This window comes from Haliotis rufescens, unplaced genomic scaffold (genome assembly GCF_023055435.1).
Source record: "Haliotis rufescens isolate VD_foot unplaced genomic scaffold, xgHalRufe1.0.p SCAF_17, whole genome shotgun sequence".
Lineage (NCBI taxonomy): Eukaryota > Metazoa > Mollusca > Gastropoda > Lepetellida > Haliotidae > Haliotis > Haliotis rufescens.
The window spans coordinates 29,419,408-29,435,680 of record NW_025963857.1 but is presented as its reverse complement, the minus strand read 5'-3'; the positions used below and the strand labels follow the sequence as shown (position 1 = coordinate 29,435,680).

Sequence of the window (16,273 nt, the reverse complement as noted above, 5' to 3'; positions counted from 1 at the left end):
TCCACCCGATCCCGTTAGTCGCCTTTTACGACAAGCATAGTTACCTTTTACGGCAAGCATGGGTTGCTGAAGACCTATTCTACCCCGGAATCTTCAAGGGTGTACAATGCATGAAGCCCACTACTGGTGTCTGCCTCTGTGATATTTCTAGAATATTACTGAAGCGGTAAACGCAACTTACTCATTTTCCCAAATTGATGTCAGGAACAAAATAAACATGATAAATGTCCATAGATTAAAGAAATGTCAACACAAAAGAATTTTTTAAATTATATTTGGGCTTGAACAGAAATACACCAACTAATTTAAAATATGTGCCAGACATTTTCTGACAGTTAGATATAGCAAATGGATAAAAGAGTGTCACAGCACTTTAGCTCACCTGGATGTGGAGACAGACACTTAAAAAACTGCGCACAGCAAATATTTTCTGCATAAATACAAAGAACAAACGTATTAACAAATATGAAACATAACTATTCACAATTTATGAATGTACTACATGTATTTTGGAACATTGTTATTTATCTTACACAGCGAACAGTTTTTCGAATGCTATGCAATATATCCAATTGTTTCACAAGAAACACAGTGGAACCCAGGGCTTGATTTAAGGAACCTGATTTAACTTGCACCAGGTGCATATTGACATTAAGCTTAGCTGCACCAGACAAAACCAGGTTGCACCCTGGTCCCATAAAGTTATCAAAGTTGACATACAAATGCATTAACTGGTCCAAATAAATAAGATCTTAGCTCTCTGTTGACTGTGTCATGAGATTACATAAATTAATGACTATTGCTGTAAAACAATGGCCGGGGAACATGTGAACATAACAAGTACCCACAGTTTGAATACGTCAAACGCGAGAAAGCATGACAAAGAACATGTAACACAGGGATTAGTGACGTAGTCTGGTACGTAAACCTTTGAGTGTTTTCAAAGCTCGTTGTGTGGAAAAGAGGGTAAGGGTTAGTCAGACACAAATTTGATTTTTATTTACATGAACTTGGAGGCGTAAGAGGTCGTAAGAGGCGTAAGAGGCGACAAACGGGATCGGGTGGTCAGGCTCGTTGACATGGTTGATGCATGTCATTGTATCACAATTGCGTGGATCGATACTCATGATGTCAATCACTGGATTGTCTGGTCCAGACTCAATTATTTACAGACCGCCGTCATATAAACAACAAACAAACAAAAAACGTCATCTCTAGAACAATACGGAAAACCAGGACATACAACATCGCTATTAGTTACAAAGCTAATGTACATATTGCAAGAGACATATTTTGCTATTCTTCAATTGCGTCTGATCATTGGACTCGAATGTCTGCTGGGCGTGACGTCCTCTCCACACCACTTGTCTGGCATGTCAGAGAAGGCCTTCTCTTGTTGGTCCAGCAGCGTCCACATGACCTTGGGCAGGTCGCCGCCCACCTGGTCCTCCAGGAAGCGGGGGGCGGTCGGGTAGCCTAGCGGTTAAAGCGTTTGCTCGTCACGCCGAAGACCCCGGTTCGAATCCCGACATGTGTGAAGCCCATTTCTGGTGTCCCTCGCCGTGATATTGCTGGAATATTGCTAAAAGCGGCGTAAAACCATACTCACTCACTCACTCACTCCAGAAAGCGGCGAGACTCGCGGGTGTCTTCCAGCCAGCACTGCCTGGGCAGACTCAACAGCTCCTCCCACAGTGCCGGCTTGGCCAGGCCCTCCAGGTTGAAGTCCCCTGCAACACAGCACCTCATGGATGTACTACACACAGGAAACTTTTGTTGTTATTACATGTACATATTTATCTGCTCTCTGCATCCTAGCATCCATTCACCTGATGAAGGATGACTGCCTCCGTGGTCTAGTGGTAGAGCGTCTGCCCGGAAAGCCAAAGGTTCGGGTTTCGATTCCCGGCCGCGTGACACCAAAAGAGGTTAAAAGACGGTACTTGTTGTTACCCTGCCTGGCGATCAGCATTAGGTGGCTAAAACAAGGACTGGCAGCTCGGAGTCGGTATACTGTGTCTGAGTGGGGTATTCATGTTAAACTGCTTCATTGTATCTCAGCGGGCTAGCAAATAAAAATTCGGCATTAGTCTGGAGTAGTACAAGCAACGACACAAAAACGCGCAGTAATCTTGAATGCGAGTTAAGCCCCATTTCACCTGACCTGATGGAGTAAGTATATACTATAAACTGTTGTGTTCCTCCTTATAAAGAAGTTAACATCCATGAATTATCTCCCTTATCTATCTGCACTTATATCTATCTCTCTCTATGCATGAATGCAACCACAGATACCCCACAAACACAGTATACTGTCAAGCGCCAGGCAGGGTAACAACAAGTGCCTTCTTTTAATGTCTATTACACGACGGAGACAGGGATCGAACCACAGACCTTCACTCCAGGCTTATGCTGTCCACTACACCATGGAGGCAGTCTACATCAGAAGAGCTCATTAAGACATGACATACCTTTGTGAGGCAGGTATCCGACCGGCATCTTGATGGCGTCCACCTCGCCATCGCAACGCTTCAGGATCCAGTCAAGGACACGGATATTGTCACCGTACCAAGGCCACAAGAGCTCGTCATTGTGATCAACACGGAACCAGTTAACATGGAATATTTTGGGCATCTGGATCATCAAAGCAAAACTTTTGAGACATTTAAACTGGTTAAACAGCATTCACACCAAAGAGCCATATTAAATTTTGCTCAAAACATGGGCCAGATATTGTATACCGTAAAGAGATTGATCAGCAACTTAAAACTACCTTTCTGTTTGGCTTGTCAAGGTCCGGCCAGTACTGTACATAGTTCCCGAAGTTGTAGCCCATGAACGGTTGCATGGCCATTGGGTCATTTCTTGAAAGATGACATTACTGAACTCTGTTGTCCACAGGTAACTAGTAACTACACACATTGTGACTTCAGAAGGTTATTTGTTTGTTTGTTGTTTAACACCGCCCTCAATATTCACACAATATTCCAGCTATATGACGGCGGTCTATAAATAATCGAGTCTGGACAAGGCAATCCAGTGATTGGCATCATGAGCATCGATCTACGCATTTGGGATTCGATGACATGCATCAACCAATTAAGTCAGCGAGCCTGACCACCCGATCCCATTAGTCGTCTCTCACGACAAGAATGAGTTGCTGAAGTCCTATTCTATCCCGGATCTTCGCTGGTCAACTTCAGGAGTAAAGTACTGACAAAACTAGCCACAATTTTTAAGTCTCAAGCTTGTGAAATTCAAGCATTACGTACCTGTGTTCTGCCCTGGTACAAGACGACGTACCTGTGTTCTGCCCTGGTACAAGACGACGTACCTGTGTTCTGCCCTGCTACGAGACGACGTAATTGTGTTCTGCCCTGTTATAAGACAACGTACCTGTGTTCTGCCCTGGTACAAGACGACGTACCTGTGTTCTGCCCTGGTACAAGACGACGTACCTGTGTTCTGCCCTGGTACAAGACGACGCACCTGTGTCCTGCCCTGTTAAAAGACAACGTACCTGTGTTCTGCCCTGGTACAAGACAACGTACCTGTGTTCTGCCCTGGTACAAGACGACGTACCTGTGTTCTGCCCTGTTATAAAACAACGTACCAGTGTTCTTCCCTGCTACGAGACGACGTACCTGTGTTCAGCCCTGCTACAAGAGGACGTATCTGTGTTCTGCCCTGCTACAAGAGGACGTACCTGTGTTCTGCACTGCTACAAGACGACGTACCTGTGTTCTGCACTGCTACAAGACAACGTACCTGTGTCCTGCACTGCTACAAGACGACGTATCTGTGTTCTGCCCTGCTACAAGAGGACGTACCTGTGTTCTGCCCTGCTACAAGACAACGTACATTTTATCTGCCCTGCGACAAGACTACGTACCTGTGTTCTGCCCTGCTTCAAGACAACGTACCTGTGTTCTGCCCTGCTACAAAACAACGTACATGTGTTCTGCCCTGCGACAAGACTACGTACCTGTGTTCTGCCCTGCGACAAGACTACATACCTGTGTTCAGCCCTGCTACATGACGACGTACCTGTGTTCTGCACTGCTACATGACGACGTACCTGTGTTCTGCACTGCTACATGACGACGTACCTGTGTTCTGCACTGCTACATGACGACGTACCTGTGTTCTGCCCTGCTACATGACGACGTACCTGTGTTCTGCACTGCTACATGACGACGTACCTGTGTTCTGCACTGCTACATGACGACGTACCTGTGTTCTGCCCTGCTACATGACGACGTACCTGTGTTCAGCCCTGCTACATGACGACGTACCTGTGTTCTGCACTGCTACAAGACAATGTACCTGTGTTCTGCACTGCTACAAGACAACGTACCTGTGTCCTGCACTGCTACAAGACGACGTACCTCTGTTCTACCCTGCTACAGAACAACGTACATGTGTTCTGCCCTGCGACAAGACGGCGTTCCGCCCTGTTACAAGATGACGTACCTGTATTCTGCCCTGCTACAAGACGACGTAGCTATGTGTTCTGCTGCAGCTGTAGTCTCAGACTTGACACAAGCTCCCAGCAGCACTCCATGCTCCCAGCTGAAGGACTCCAACACCAGAGGCACACCTACACAAGACATGGGGGTTTCCTTCAAGCCATTGTTACTGTCATTTTATCCTAAATAGGATTCGATTTCAAGGAGTTCATCTTCTGTAACCAGAAAATAAATATGCATGGGCTATATTGGATATATTGGTTTCGTGGTTTGTATGACAGACTAGAATCACACAAAATGCTGCCTCTTAGGAGCTGGTACACTAAAGCTTGCTCTCAAAATCGGTTTCTGGACATTTGACACGTACAGCCCTCAAAATTGCCTACCACTGACAGTAGAAGGGGCAGTAAATATTCCTGTCACACACACTTTCAGTGGCATGTCAGAGATGGGTGATAGGAATCTGTGAAATCCCAACCAATTATAGATTGGCAGATTTGTTTAGTCTCTGAAAATGAAGAAAGTCTCTGGGCTTCTATAACTGTTTCTTTTCTGTAAAATATCATTTCAGAGACTCAATGTTAGTCTAGGGATTACAGCGCGTGACCTAATTGATGAGGTGGTGGGATGTCTTCGGGTGAAATGCTTTTAAAATCTGGAAACATGGTTTAAGCACGTTTCCACATAATGGTCGAAAGAAGAAGGAAGTAAACAAGAGTGAGATAGGATAAGTTTAAGAATTCAATTTTTTTTCCCAAAGCAAAGACCATGAAGACATTGCTGTGAGCATGTAACACTGGAAATACCATGTCAAGCAAATCTGTACGAAGTACAAAACTAAATTCTGTAGTTCCACTATCTGGTGAAAAATATTCATTGCATATCTGGACTAATGTTTGTAATCTATTTTATTAATTTTATTTAGAATATCATTCAACATTCTTTATATTAATTTCGATTTGATCGTGTGTTCTGTGATCGGCAGATCTCATCAACTAATCGTAATCCCTGCATATAAAACTATGCCCTGCAGAACAGTAAATACAATTGAAATGGTAAATCATCATGTCCAATGACGTTTTATTGCAAATTTCACATTTCCCTTGACCAAGTTATCTCCCATTCATTCGAGGCGATACCATGTATTGTTTGACTGCGCATAATACTAAAAAAAATAGTTTTTTTTTTACGAAAATACCGAATCCCCTAGAAGTGTGTGTGCATCATGCTTGGGTGTGCACTGAAGTCAAGAAAATACATTTTTTTTAATACACAAATATTGTCCCTCATATAATATGAAATCATAAGAAATGCTTTGTTGGTTGTCAATACTTACCTGTGGGTCTGCGGCCCCCAAAGATGATGGCACTGATGGGTACGCCTCCTCCCACTTGGGGTGGATGACGGGGCACTGAGTGGCGGGTGCCGTGAAGCGAGCGTTGGGATGAGCAGCCAACCCAGGATTTCCGATATGCCACACCTGGTTCTTCCATGTCTTTATGCTGATGTTCTGCACAACATTCACACAGGTATGTCAATGCGCTTATCAAATAATTCGACCGCCTCCGTGGTCTAGTGGTAGAGCGTCCACCCGGAGAGCGGAAGGTCCGGGGTTCGATCCCCGGCCTCGTCATACCAAAAGACGTTAAAAGATGGTACTTGTTGCTACCCTGTCTGGCGCTCGGCATTAAGGGGCTAAAACAAGGAGTGGTTGGCTCGGAGTCAGTATACTGTGTCTGAGTTGGATATTCATGTTAAACTGCGGCATGGTATCTCAGTGAGCTAGCACCATCGGCATCAGTCCGGACTAGTACAAGCAGCCACACAAACACACACACGTACATGCACGTCGCTATATAAGTGCAATAATCTTGGACGCGACGTCAAACCCAATTTCACCTCACCTCAAATAATTTTCCATTTGGAAGTGGATAACTATGTTTGTGAGATAGAGAAATCACCTATGCTACTCTGAATGCTTCTCTCACTCACTCATACCAAGGATTTAGAAGCCTCTACACCAATTGGTTGATTAGAAAGTTCACCACGCGTGACCTCCTTTGCTACTTTGTTTGTTGTTTAACGCCGCACTCAGCAATATCCAGCTATATGACGGCGGTCTGTAATTAATCGAGTCTGGACCAGACAATCCAGTGATTGACATCATGAACATCGATCCACGCAATTGGGATACAATGACATGCATCATCCAAGTCAGTGAGCCTGACCACCCGATCCCGCTGAAGTGAGCAAGCTGAGCAGGCATTGACACCTGTGTATCATGAGGTCTGCATGGACCAGAGGTTGCAAAAAGTTCCACCGTGGCCGTAGGCTCATCAGGTAGTCATCGCTGTACGAGCTAAATGGGATCCCCCACCTGTGTAAGAACGTCCTGAGGGATTTGGTAAAGGCCATGGGGATGTATAGATGCAGGACTTTCCATTGGAAACGTTAGCCGTTGAAGATAAGACAGAGATACCGACGATAGGCTGGAAAAAATTGGGGCATGCAGGTTGGCATTCTGGAGGTTGAGTGAGGTCAAGAAGTTGCCAGGTTGAATGGTAGACATGGAAGTTTTCCAAGAAATTGAGATTGTTAATCATAAGCAATTTCAACTAATTTTTCTTTGGAACCAGGAAGATGCAGATGTATGAATCCTGGTGTGATGGCCTCTGGGGAAAGGTGTTTTATTGCTTCCTTGTCCAGAAGAAGCCGGATATTGTCTTGTAACGACAGTTGAGCGGTGATACAGTGAGCGGTGGTTGCACTGTTAAAGGTAAGATGTACCCGTAGCGCGGAGTCTGAATGACCCAGCAGTCCGGGAAGAGTTGGTCCAAGTTTTGCCAGAATCGCTGGAGGCGTGTGTACTGGGTACCAAGGCGGGTAACACACATTTGTAAGGCCTGAACTGTACCTTCGGCCTAAGTGGTGGATAGAGATTTCTAATAAACCTCCTGAACCCAACTGTTAAAGAGTTTCTCGGATGAGCGAGCCTGACCACCCGATTCCGTTAGTCGGCCCTTACGACAAGCATAGTCGCCTTTTACGTCAAGCATGGGTTGCTGAAGACCTATCCAGGATCTTCGCGGGTTCCTTTGCTATTAGGCATATCGGAGTAATAGATGTGTTAAATGACGTATTCTGGGACTTAACAATAATTAACCCTCAAATAATGTTTACTTCAACAACACCCATCACTGACCCGATTCACTTCATCTTCCATTTCTTCCCAGAAGAAGCCCCCATCAGCAGTTTCCGCAGCGTTTGTGAAGATGCTGTTCTTCTGGAAGGTGAGCATGGCATTTTTATTCGTCTGCATGTTGGTCCCGGGCGCCTAACTGAAGAAGCCTGCCTCGGGATTGATGCCACGAAGCTCGCCGTTTCCTGCATCATCAAACTTCATCCAGGCGATGTCATCCCCTACACATCATACACAAACTGTCATAGGTACACCTGGGAATTGTCTATGGTTTCAACCTTGTGAGGTGAGGTGAAATGGGGTTTAACGTCGCGTCCAAGATTATTGCACTTATATAGCGACGCGCATGCACGTGTGTGTGTGTGTGTGTGTGTGTGTGTGTGTGTGTGTGTGTGGCTGCTTGTACTAGTCCGGACTGATGCCGATTTATAGTGCTAGCACACTGAGATACCATGCCGCAGTTTCACATGAATACCCAACTCAGACACAGTATACTGACTCCGAGCCGACCAGTCCTTGTTTTAGCCCCTTAATGCCGAGCGCCAGACAGGGTAACAACAAGTACCATCTTTTAACGTCTTTTGGTATGACGCGGCTGAGGATCGAACCCCGCACCTTCCGCTCTCCGGGCAGACCCTCTACCATTAGACCACGGAGGCGGTCTGTTTCAACCTTGTGCCCATGGCAGGAGAAGAGAGGAAAAATGAAATATAAGTATTGAAGCCTTTTATTGGTCCTGTTGTTAGTGAAATAAAAGGCACAACAATAAATTGTACGTTAATAAATATTTATCCCATCCCACACGGTGGGCGTTTAGCATGTGAAATAGGATAAGTATTTATAATGTACAATTTATTGTAAACGTCACACATTTTTAAACTTATCCAGTCTCACAATGTGCATTTATCCAACGGTTGGTACGGTGGGAGCAGGTACCTAAGCCTGTAAACAAGGCCTCAAATGTGAGATGTACACGAGGAAGCTGGTTCTAAAAAGATCCGATCTAATGATCATAACATCACTCAGAGTCATTTTAGTTGCATTATATTTTGCTATCATGTTAGTTGATCTGAAAACCAACTAAAACAAAAAAATTAATTGCCTTACTGGACAATATATATATGATAGCTACCATAAAGAATTAGTGAACTTAACTTTTGCCGCAGACCTAATTCTGAATATTGGTCTATGAAAATGCCCAGAAAAATCCCTGACAGCAGATGGTTTGTCATGTGAACTTCATTGCAAAATGGCACAAAAGATAACCCTCTGAAATATAAAAGTCCTGAACAAACATTGGTAGCAGAGGAGACAACCTACCAACGACCTTGACCTTGTAACCAGGGACGGTAGGCGTGATCATGGCCAGGTTAGTTTTCCCACACCCACCGGGGAATGCAGCAGACACGAATTTCTCCTTGCCTTCAAGGTCATTCGTGACCAACTCGTGTTATTCCGGGACTAGCCTTCACGGAAAGGGGCGAGTGGTGACGAATGCTGCAGGGTTTGTGATGCCAATGAACTAATGAGGAAACAACTCTGTACATTCCCCTCAACATACGGGCATTACAGGATTATGCTGCAATAACTTGCATTTCTGGAGTCGTTACATCATCACTGATTAAAAACTTATTTCAATATCTGCATATAACTCAGCATAAAAGCACTAAAGTTCTTCACAATACATAAAGCACTAATAAAATTCTATAGAAAATGAATATGAATTAAACCCAGTTCTAAGCATTTGAGACCTTCAAGGTCGGACTGCCAATCCCTTTTAAAAGCCTGAGTGAACCTTCTTGGAAACGAGCCCGAAGAGCTTCTTTACACTCCGTGTATCTCAATTTCTTAATTATCTCCTGCAGGACTGAGCGTTAAAACTGAAGGCAGCTATATTCCAGCTGAGCAGCCGATCCATAATCCTCATCAGTTATAACAAGCAAGCTTGTTTGTTTGTTTGTTTGTTTAACGCCGTTCGGCAATATTCCAGCTATATGACGGCGGTCTGTCAATAATCGAGTCTGGACCAGAAAATCCAGTGATTGACATCACGAGCACCAATCCACGCAATTTGAATACGATGACATGCATCAACCAAAGCAGCGAGCCTGACCACCTGATCCGCCTAGTTGGCTCTTACGACAAGCATAGTCGCCTTTTACGGCAAGAATGGGTTGCTGAAGACCTATTTCTAGTAAAACCATTCCCAATCGGACATTTTGTACCCAACTCTTGAGGTCTACAGCGGGTTCCCAGGTTGGGTCTAGGTAATATGGGCTCGGGTAGCACATGGATGCTGGGGATCTATTCTGCCTTAGAATCCAGATAGGGACATGCAACATATCACAGTGTTGAACAATGTACAGCAATCACCCGACTACACCCTCCGACCACCTCGCTCCAAGCATGTATTACTCGTCACAAACAGAAGGACAACATATTCTTGGAGATATTCCTGCGACTATCCTTGACGGAGGAAGAAACATTTACATTGAAATTACTTGAGACATCAATGCAACGCACGCACTGGGCAGTGGCCAACGACACCAACAAGTTTTCTGAGTAAGACGTACCAATCCCACCGCCATGAAAGGAGCGTATAGAGAAACGAGGAGGTGGCAAAAAACCAAACAAAATCCAAGGCCAGGGGGCAAAACTTTAGTTGCTGATTATGCCTTACAGTAACTCCGTAGTATAGATGTGAGTTCCCGAGCAGTAGCGATACCGGTAGATCAGAAGGCGCCATGACCGAGTAAATTCCTGAGACGTAACTGGTGCTGCCTGACAAATGCTTCGTCTTCTGTAAGTAGATTAATTAGTCGTCGACAAAGAAGGATCCATAGCATGTTGATGGCAATAATTCTTGAAAGAGAACCATTTCTGGTCATACAGAGATTCCGTAGATGGGTGGTGAGAGCTGCCAACCTTGAGAAACCCATGGCCATCAGTGTGTCCTGCAAATAGACCCAAAGTGTAGATCCTATGACTGGGCACCGGCGTGATTGACGAGTGTGCTGATTTCTGAGCAGTCCTTGAAACATGGGGAGTTCTAAATGCTCTCCTGTAATTTGGACTGGGCCAATAAGGCGGACGTTGATGTCCACTGTGGTTGCCGGTTTCTGCAAGGAAGGAGCATCAGAGGTGAAAACTTAATGGCGAGAACGTTGTGATCCCAAGCCAGATCATCAGGCATCAGTGATACGAACGTCTGAAGCTGGTGGTTGTAGCGTGTGTCCAACGAGTCAACATTTGGGTGGCCCAAAGAGCTGGCAAATCCATGGGTGCTGACCGACTGGGGCGAGAGAGAGCATCGTCGAGAATGTTGGGAGACGCTCGTAATGTGGCGAGCTCTCATCTCCAATGGGATGCTGTTGATGAGGCTATAGAATGCAAATGTGAGATCCAGGAGACTGTGAGTGAGTGCATTCCAGCCAAATGATGTATTGAACGACTGTGATATTGTCCGTCACCATCATGTGATGAATTTCCTGCATGATCATCAGCAACGTCTGAAAGGCCAACAGAATTCCTTGAAACCCCAAGCAGTTGATGTGTCAATGGAGAAACGGGGCAGTCCCTAGTCTGGAAGCCCAGAGGTCCCTGAAGAAGAGGTGATGTGTTGGAACGAAGTCGTCCCCGCCGAAGACGTTTGACTCAATGAACCACCATTGGAGGTTAGGCCACAGCAAGGTCGGGCGTGATAACGTGGTCGAGCGTGTCTTGTTCGAAGGGGGGGTGGGGGTGGGGGGTGGACGGTTTGGGGCGCAAATAAACGTTACTTACGGATTAATCAGACGGTACATATTGGAACAGGGCAATTCATACGGTAATTTACAGTGGCAATATTCGAGCAATACCGTGTTGAGGAACCCCCAAATGGGCTTTCCCATGCAGGGATTGGATCTTGGAGGAGCACATCTTCCATTAGCTTTTGCTTCAGTTAACATGGTTATGAAGTTTTGTTGTTAAAATTAAAGTTTTCTTCTCCTCTCTGATTTATCAGGGCAATTTGAAAATCAGGACGGGCAAGTAGAATGTTTAAGTTTACTTGGGCAAGTCGGAAATATTTGAATTTGAACACTCCTTGACTTCACACATTGTACCCATGTAGGGAATTAAACCTGGGACTTCGACACGGCAAGCTAACGCATTGACCACTAGGCTCTTCATCGCAGCCAACAATAACTCATTTGTTCACATCTCCAAGCTCATAAAAAATTACCGACACTATTGAACCCATTAAATCAGTGCTATTAAGACCCGTTAATCCCACAGTCTCGTTCTCCGACTCGACACACCTAATTTGCAACAAAATACCGTAATCTATCAATTAAAAAAGTTCAGGAAATACACAGACCTAGTGGAAACAAGCATATGCACTGCCCTGAAGACTTACTCGTTACCGGCAGAGGGCATCCAATGGAATGCAGACACTTGACAAACTTGTTGTCTTTGAGAACCTCCGGGACCTTGGGGGATACTCACGTCATGATCCTCATACAAAGCAGCACGTAGTTGGAGTCCGTTCACTGGATTCCGATCTTGGACAGTGGAGAGCCAACTGGACCCATGCTGAAGGGAATCATGTACATTGTGCGACCTAAAACAAGACAATTCAGTTTTGCTTTACCGACTAACCCAAATGAATCAAAAGATGGATGATTAGTTTGTTGTTGTTTTTTTATGTTTAACGCCGCACTCAGCAACATTCCAGCTATATGACGGCGGTCTGTTTATAATCGAGTCTGGACCAGACAATCCAGTGATTGATATCATGAGCATCGATCCACATAATTGGGATACGATGACATGCATCAACCAAGTCAGCGAGCCTGACCACCCGATCCCATTAGTTGCCTCTTCTAACAAGCATAATCGACTTTTACCGCAAGCATTTGTTGCTGAAGACCTATTCTACCCTGGATCTTCACAGGCGGAGGACAAGTGCCGGGTTCAGGGTATTGATCCCAACGGAACTGAGAACCGGATAATTGAGGTTGTTCTTGTCCTCACCTTTCATGCTCCCTGGAAATCGGTCATCAAGTTCCACTTGCATGTCCTCAGGTCTCTTCCACCGTCCCAGAATGCCCTTGACCCCAGCTCGGACATGCGGCACAGTCTTGTACTTTTCCTTGGTGCAGATCCACGTCTTTGCCTCCTCGCGAGCCACATCTCTTGGGTCGGTACGGCAGAGGTAGCTACACCAACAATTAAAAATCTACCATGGTTCCACCTTTTAAAATAAACATTGAACAATTCCTCGTAACCATGGTAACATTCTTTATTATTTGTTTGTTTCTTGTTTAACGCTGCACTGTTCCAGACATAACATCGGTTTGCTAATTGAGTTTGCACCAGACAATTCAGGGATTGACATAATAAGCAACTCCTCGTGCCTTTTAAGTTAACGGCAAAGTGATATTCAATCAACTAAATTACCGAGCATGATTCAGTAAGTCGCCTCACAACCTAGGAACCTATTCTAATTCTGGAAGGCACACTGGCACAATTGAAAAGATTACAAGGTTTCACAACTTGTTCATAATGTCGCTGATTTATGTTAACCCTGAACACCATAATGATTCAAACACTAGTGACAATCTCTTAGAAATCAGATCTTTTTCTCCGATATGAAGCTTCTCTGTGTGAAAATCTGAGGTCACGTCCATAGAAAGTCGTATCAGGTGAATCCGGAGTGAAATTTGACTGCCCAATCTAAATAAAGGACCTGTGGGTTCTTGAGCCAATCAGATGTAAGCTTCTAAAACAATTTGGCTTCATTTCCTTGTCACCTCCATTCGGAGATTTCAGTTATTTTAAGTGTAGATAGTGCTCAGAAACGACAGGAAGTATGAAACATGCAACCTTAACCCTAAATCTAGGGGCTAACTGATTATAAAAAAAGTCTAGTTTCCACCCTTGCCCAATTAGGCCGCAATTATGGAGTTACATTTTGGTTGGACTAACGAGTCTATACATAGACCAATCAAAATCGCTTGAGGAAATCGATATCCGGTTCGTGAACTGCAGTGCAGATTTCGGTCGATTGCAAGATTTGCAAAGCATGTGTACCGTCAACTGGACGTCGACAGACATTTTCCAAATCTGTTTGTTTTTAATCAAGGTGCTCACTTGATTTGATGCACTTCGCGAGGTAAGACCCGTTTTATTACAATACAATCGCCGCCATTAAGTTTGAAGCAAATGCAAGTGATTTGAGAGGTGGAATCTGATTGGTCAATAGGAGGGGCATAGAAGGGACATAACTCGTACGATCGAGCCCAGAAATTCCAGCCTTAGCTCGGCAAGTGTGGAAACTCCCTTGCCTCGGGAAGATGTTCCAGACTATGCTTTGAAAAAATACTATAATATTTTGACAAAATTTTATTCAAAATGTGACAATTGAATGAAATAAAATTCTGCAATATCGAATAGACGAAAGCCTCTCCCATTTCAAATGTTTCTACCATTGAAGCGAGAGGTAAAGGATTCTTTCGACGGAATCAGTCTCACAACTGTCGTTCAGAATGCCCTGTGTTAACCATTTGGAGGTGGCATGATTAGCAAACACATTCCGACTCTCACTTTCCCTATCTGGCAAGCGACACTCTGATTGGTCTGATGAAAGGTCATTCTGACGTGACCCATAACGAGATGTCCTCCGATTGTTGTTGAGTGGTAGCGAGAAATAAGATAAGATTTTAATGGGATTGTATCTTTGCCATGTTTAAAATATAAAACACCATCTCGTGAATGATTACTAGGAGATAGACATACCGATTGTGCCACCCAGTCTTTAACATCCTTGGGCAGATGATAGAAGTCGCCCTTGAGGATGGGGACATCACCAACACGCTGGATGCTTATCCCATGCACGTCAAGGTCCTCCATCTTGGCTCACTGCAGATGAAACACGACAAAATGTGAACTTATTGTGACTCATTATTATATATGTCAGGGGGCACAGGTGGCTCACTCGTCATTACACATGTATCATGTGTAGAATCAGTATGATAATCTCTATAAATTATCCACATGTTTTTGTGATAGGGCAGGTGAAAGGGGGTTTAAGATTATTGCACGTGTGTGTATGTATGTGTGACTGTCTGTCTGTATGTACTGGTCCGGACTAATGCCGGTTTTATAGAGCTAGCCTATTGAGTCAGGTCAGCGAACCTGACCATCCCATCCCGTTAGTCGCCTCTTACGACAAGCATAGGCGCCTTTTACAGCAAACATGGGTTGCTGAAGACCTATCCTACGCCGGATCTTCACGGGTTTACCCTGAGTGGAAACTGCATGCTGGGAGGGCCAGGTATGTTAAGGATAATTTCTGTTGCAACGAAGTGCAAATCTAAAGTTAGAAACAGTTCAAAGGAGTGACAGAGGGCATTTTTCATTTTCACCTATCAGGTATTAGATTTATAACATAAAACCATGTGGAACAGCTACAATGATATAATTTCGGCATATTTGGGGTTTAGTATATTAATCAATAAATTGCCTCTTGTCACAGATCAAAGTAAACTGATTCCAGTTAGACACTTGACACATATTAGGTTGACTCACATCACAGGGTAGGTTGACTCACATAAAATGCAAGGCTGACTCGCGTGTGTGTGTTTGTGTGTGTGTGTTTGTGTGTGTGTGTGTGTGTGTGTTTGTTTTTGTTTGTTTGTGTGCATGTGTGTTTGCGTGTGTGTATGTGTTTGTGTGTTTGTGTGTGTGTGTGTGTGTGTGTGTGTGTGTGCCTCGTTATAGTACATGCAACCTCGTACTACCAACAGATACACGACCCATGGGATCCCAACTCTCTCCTATCGTTACTGAAATCTACATGACCTACTTCGGACAGCAAGCCCTCTACCACATCACCCATCCAACCTATTTCCTGGTACCGGAAAGTTGACGACACAAGACCCATCCTAAAACAAGACCAAGACCCAGCCCTGCTACTACAACATCTTAACCAACAACACCCCCGAGTACAGATCACCATCGAAATAGAAAAGACCAACCAACTACCCTTCCTAGATGTCCTTGTCTCCAGAACCCAAACAAACAGAATCTACACCAGTGTCTATCGGAAGCCCACCCACACCGACCAGAACATCCACTTCAACTCCAACCATCCCCTCAGAACTAAGACTGGCATCATCTCCACCCATACTAAACGAGCCATCAACCTTTCTACTGCTGACCCCAAACCTGAGATCAAACACCTCCGCCAAGTCTCCATGCACCTCAACAACTATCCACTCAATCTCGTCGACAAAGTCATCTCCTCAGTACTCCATCCCACACCCAGATCTGCGACCCTTAAACCCGAATCAGCGCCCTTCCGCATAGGAAAATCCTCCCACATCATCAGCCGCCTACTCAAACAGCAAGCCAACATTGACACCTTCTTCACCAGTTCCACCCTCCATATCCTACTAAGAGCCAGAACACAACCAAACCCCAAGAGCCTAAAGGTGCAGTTTACAAAATTGACTTCAACTGTGGACAATCTTATGTAGGTGAAACATCTCGCCCCATCAACACCAGAATCAAAGAGCACATAACCTCAACCATCAAATCAGGCAGCAAATAAGCAACAGTCCTA

General features: G+C 44.7%; 2 protein-coding genes across 2 annotated transcripts; one reads left to right on the top strand and one right to left on the bottom strand.

Annotated features, from left to right (window-relative positions):
* Positions 1-1,193: 1,193 nt before the first annotated feature.
* Positions 1,194-14,471, bottom strand: LOC124119652 (phosphoenolpyruvate carboxykinase [GTP]-like). The gene is given in 12 exon segments (XM_048397261.1): positions 1,194-1,447; positions 1,618-1,730; positions 2,472-2,634; positions 2,774-2,864; positions 4,474-4,600; positions 5,806-5,853; positions 5,856-5,979; positions 7,672-7,889; positions 8,989-9,090; positions 12,065-12,268; positions 12,682-12,866; positions 14,446-14,471. Coding segments are annotated over 12 exon segments (1,545 nt in total). The 3' UTR covers positions 1,194-1,303.
* Positions 14,472-14,481: 10 nt separating this feature from the next.
* Positions 14,482-16,187, top strand: LOC125381071. The gene is made up of 2 exons (XM_048397260.1): positions 14,482-14,591; positions 15,524-16,187. Exons 1-2 carry the CDS (start codon positions 14,482-14,484, stop codon positions 16,185-16,187), a joined length of 774 nt encoding a protein of 257 aa, XP_048253217.1.
* The last annotated feature ends 86 nt before the right edge of the window (positions 16,188-16,273 follow it).